Below are 4,715 nucleotides of genomic sequence, written 5' to 3'. Positions count from 1 at the left end.
GACGTGAAACGATATGTTATTCCCGAAATATACCTATCGAAATATCAAGTTCAGAGTTTGGGAAACTTATATAAGCGGAGCAACCTTCTTTGAAGTAACACCTCATCAACTAATATTTAACGGAGTATAAAGTGACTACTCGCAAAGTAACTTGAAGTGGCATTTAAAAAAGCACCTCAAAGGACGATTTCTTCAAGCACCAAGCAATAGAACAAAGTAGCATTTCGCAAAGTGTTTGAAGAACCAATTGTTTAAGTCTAAAACACAATTTTCCAAATCACAAATTAATTCTATAGTGTGTCAGCGGACGCATTGGCATTGTGTCGGCCGACTTGTTTGTATTGTGTCGGTAGTGTGTCGGCCGACTTGTTAGTATTGTGTCAGTAGTGTGTCGGCCGACGTGTTCGTGTTGTGTCGGTAGTTTGTCGACCGACCTGTTGTCGGTAGTGTGTCGGCCGACTTGTTAATATTGTGTCGGTAGTGTCTCGGCCGACGTGTTCGTATTGTGTGGGTAGTTTGTCGGCCAAAGTGTTCGTAGTATGTCGGTGGTTTGTTGGTAGTGTTGGCCGACGCGTTGGTTATATCGGATTCTTTAACTCGTGACTGCACCAATCAATTCTTCTCAACGTGGAAAGTGACATTTGACCGCAAAGTATCGTAAGTGCCATATATTTGTTAAAGTGACAAACACCATTTCGCAAACTGCGATTGAAGATTTAGTAAACTACTTTGAATAACCATTTCCTACGTGGAAAACATCAAAGCACCATCAAGTAATCAATCAATCAATCAATCAATCAATCACTGAAACGAAATGTTAATAATTATTATTCTTCCTCAAGAGTTACGTTTAAATATATTTCCTGTCTTCCGCTTCATCTTCAGTGAAAATGATGACAGGTGTCTTTGACTGATTTATTGTCCGAGCGGCTCAGGATAAATAAAATCAAATAAGGGATCCAATTCCCAATGCAAGAGAAAAATCTTGTGCTTTAAAATGTAATGCTCTCAGTTCACATACTTCAAAGTAACTTCTTTGATATTTTTAACGAAGGTACCTTCAGGAAGTTCAGATATTATGCAACGAAACCTTGAAACCTTCAAATTACAGTTGATTTTATTGACCTGTTGATAGAGATCGACATGCACCCATCTTGTTTTATTCTTCTTGAAATCATGCACGAAACCCTTTTTCCATAGTGCAAGATTTGGAATTCAATTTACTCTGTCTAAAACAAGACCTTAGTGATGGGTAAACAGTAACTCGCCTTGTTTTTGTAGTTTATTTCTACTCTCCAACGAATCCCACAGCGCATCTAAATCAATTTCCAAGGAAGTTCATTTCAACGCATGCGATGCTACCGAATTTTGCAACATCAGCAACTCCTGGTTTATCAATATCAGAGGCCATAATGGTCTATAGTAATTTTTCTTATTCCTCCTTAAAGTTTGTGCACTTCATTTTAAGCAGTTCCTTGCATGTCTTTCGAAACGTCCTATTTCTATAGCAATATATGATCGGATTGCACAGAGAATTAAACCAGAGAACCGATACGAGAACGGGCTGGGACAAAATTATTACGTTTACAATGTAACTACTGCTCTTAAAATAGATGGGCAAAAAGAAATAATGCACATTCGCCGGCAAAAAACACACAAGCAAAGTCATCGTAATTATCCTGGTAATTTTCAGAGCTTTCTTCTGCTTTGCAATGTCAGCAGCGGCTTGTGGTGAAACTTGTTCACATTTGATTCGTTCCTCGTGACGGCGAGTTACAAAATAAACCGAAAAATGACAGTAAAGTAGCAGCGAAAGGCTGAAACATCCCAACAAAGTATTTGCTACCCTGATAATGATTTCAAACTCTTCAGAAAGGCTTTGCAGAATAGCTGGGCAACATGCCATGACCCAGGAACTAACAACGGCTATTTTAAAACGAAGCCCCGTGACAATTGTCACATATCGCAAGGTGTACTTCATGGCTACAAACCGTTCCACACTAATCAGTGTCAAATGATACAGAGATGCAAGAATTGGAATTGTATAAATGGTATTGGTTTCCTTACGATATCGGCAATATTCAGTCAAAGAAACATCTTTCATGACATAAATCTGTCCCGCAATGAAAGTCGGCTGTGACGCCGCTTCTACTAACAGGTCTGTTCCCGCCAAACAGGCCAGCAAAATGTTATATTTGCTTTGCAATCTGGGTCTTGTCTTTACCGCCATTATCACCAGCACATTCATCAGGATCGTCACAGGAAAGCTTAGGATGTTCAGGATTATTGCTGTTATGGCCAAGGCAATCTTTTCCACTTGGTATTCCTGCCTCCAAACCATCTCGTTCATGGGACGCATTTTAATCAAGGATCCCTCCTTAGATTCAGTCACGTTCATGGCGAGTTTATTGTTTTTTTTTTTCTTCAAAGCACGGCTTGCAGTATCTTTTCCAGACGAAACGAAATGTTCTTTGCGAAATATGCCTAACAAGCTCACAGCCCTGAAATTAATTAGAGCGAAAACAATGAAAAGCACAGAAAGTTTCCTGAAGTACCCGCCACTTCATCGAGCAATATTTCAAGGAGTATAAAGTGACATTTCGCAAAGTAATGTGAACTACCACTTCACAAAGCACCTCGAACGATCATTTCGAAAATAATTAAGCTATATTTCTCAACGTACAAAGTAACATTTCCCAAACTTTTTCAGTCAGTATCATTTGTTAAAGGAGCAAATACCATTTCGCAAACTACAAATCAAAATTTTAAAGTAGCATTTCCTAGGTGGCAAACATTGAAACACAGACATAACACTGAAACAAATGTTACTAATTCTTATTCGTCATCGGAACTTGCGTTAAGATATAGCTGTTGTCTTGCGCTTCTTCATTAAAAATACCAGCTGTCGTGGACTGATTTACTGGCTGAGTGACTCAGGATAAATGAAATCCTAAAAAGAATCCAATTTCCAATGCAAGAGAAAAAAAAAAAACTTCCCGTAAAATGTTGTACTGTTAGTTGAGATAACTTAAAGGATTTTTTTAAGAAGTAACCTTCACGATATTCAGATATTATGCGCCAAAACTGGCTATGACGCATTCATCTTACAATTAGTCTTCTTTTTCTGTCGATTCATGGACGACAGACAGCGTCGTCTGGAAGAAAAACGAAACGAAACCAAAATTCGCCATGTTTTTCAATTTATTTCTTTCCTGCAATGAAATTTACAACACTCTAAATCAATTTCTAAGGAGGTTTATTTCAACACATGCAACGTTACTAAATGTTGTAGCATCCGCGACTCCCGAATGATCAATATCACGCGCCATACTGGTTTGTAAAAAGTTTTTATTCCTCGGTAAAGTTTGTGCACTTCATTTTAAGCAGCTCCTTGCATGTCTTTCGAAACATCTCATTTCTATAGCAGTACATGATCGGATTACACAGAGAATTGAGCGAGAGAACCGATATAACAACGGGATGGGACAAAAGTATTATGTTTACAATGTAACTACTACTCTTAAAAAAGACGGGCAAACACAAATAATGCCCTCCCGTGGGCAAAACATAAAAAAGCTAAGCCATTGTAATTATCCTGGTAGTTTTCAGAGCTTTCTTCTCCTTTGCAAAGTCAGCAGCGGCTTGTGGTGAAACTTGCTCGCATTTGGGATTTGTTTCTCGTGACGGCGGGTTACAAAATAAAGCGATAAATGACAGTAGAGCATCAAAGAAAGGCTGATATATCCCAACAAGGACGATACGACCCTGTTAATGATTTCAAACTCTTCAGAAAGGCTTTGCAGAATAGCTGGGCAACATGCGATGACCCAGGAACTAACAACGGCTATTTTTAAACGCGACCCTGTAAAAATTGTCTCATAACGAAAAGTGTACTTCATGGCTTCAAACCGTTCCACACTAATAAGTGTCAAATGAAACAGAGATGCATAAATAGGAATTCCAAATATCAGGTGGCTTTCCTTATGGTATCGACAGTATTCAATTAGAGATAAATCTTTCATGACATAAATCTGTCCCGCAATGAAAGCCGGTTGTGAAGCCGCTCCGACTATCAGGTCTGTTGCCGCCAAACAGGCCAGCAAAATGTTATATTTGCTTTGCAATCTGGATCTTGTCTTTACCGCCATTATCACCAGCACATTCATCAGGATCGTCACAGGAAAGCTTAGGATGTTCAGGATTATTGCTGTCATGGCCAAGGCAATCTTTTCCACCTGGTACTCCTGCTTCCAAACCATCTCGTTCATGGGACACATTTTAATCAAGGATCCCGCTTTAGATTCCGTTACGTTCATGGCGAATTTTTCGAAGTTGGCTTTGCGATCGTTTGCGGTACGTCCCTTTTTGACACGAAACGAAAGGTTATTTACGAAATATACCTTACATGGTCACCGCCCGGGAAATTAATTACAGCGAAAACAATGAACAGCACAGATATTTTCCCGAATTACCAGCCACATCATCAAGTAGTATTTCATTGAGTATAAAGTAACATTTCGCAAAGTAACGCGAAGTACCATCTCGCAAAGAACATCCATGGACGATTTCGTAAAGTATCAAGCTATATTTGTCAAATTACAAAGTGGCATTTCGCAAACTTTCACTGATAAGTACCATTTGTTAAACGAACAATTACTACTTCGAAACTACAAATTAAAATTTGGTCAAGTATGTTGAAGTAGCATTTTCTAAGT

At 38.8% G+C, this 4,715-nt stretch overlaps 1 protein-coding gene across 1 annotated transcript; it reads right to left on the bottom strand.

The window, feature by feature from the left end:
* Positions 1 to 3,605: 3,605 nt before the first annotated feature.
* Positions 3,606 to 4,316, bottom strand: LOC145469272 (alpha-2A adrenergic receptor-like). The gene has a single exon (XM_081452955.1). The coding sequence runs from the start codon at positions 4,314 to 4,316 to the stop codon at positions 3,606 to 3,608; it is 711 nt and encodes a 236-aa protein (XP_081309081.1).
* Between the last annotated feature and the right edge of the window lie 399 nt (positions 4,317 to 4,715).

The sequence above is a fragment of the Orbicella franksi genome, chromosome 15 (assembly GCF_964199315.1).
Source record: "Orbicella franksi chromosome 15, jaOrbFran1.1, whole genome shotgun sequence".
In the NCBI taxonomy this organism is placed as follows: Eukaryota; Metazoa; Cnidaria; class Anthozoa; order Scleractinia; family Merulinidae; genus Orbicella; species Orbicella franksi.
This window is presented reverse-complemented; position numbering and strand designations above follow the sequence as displayed.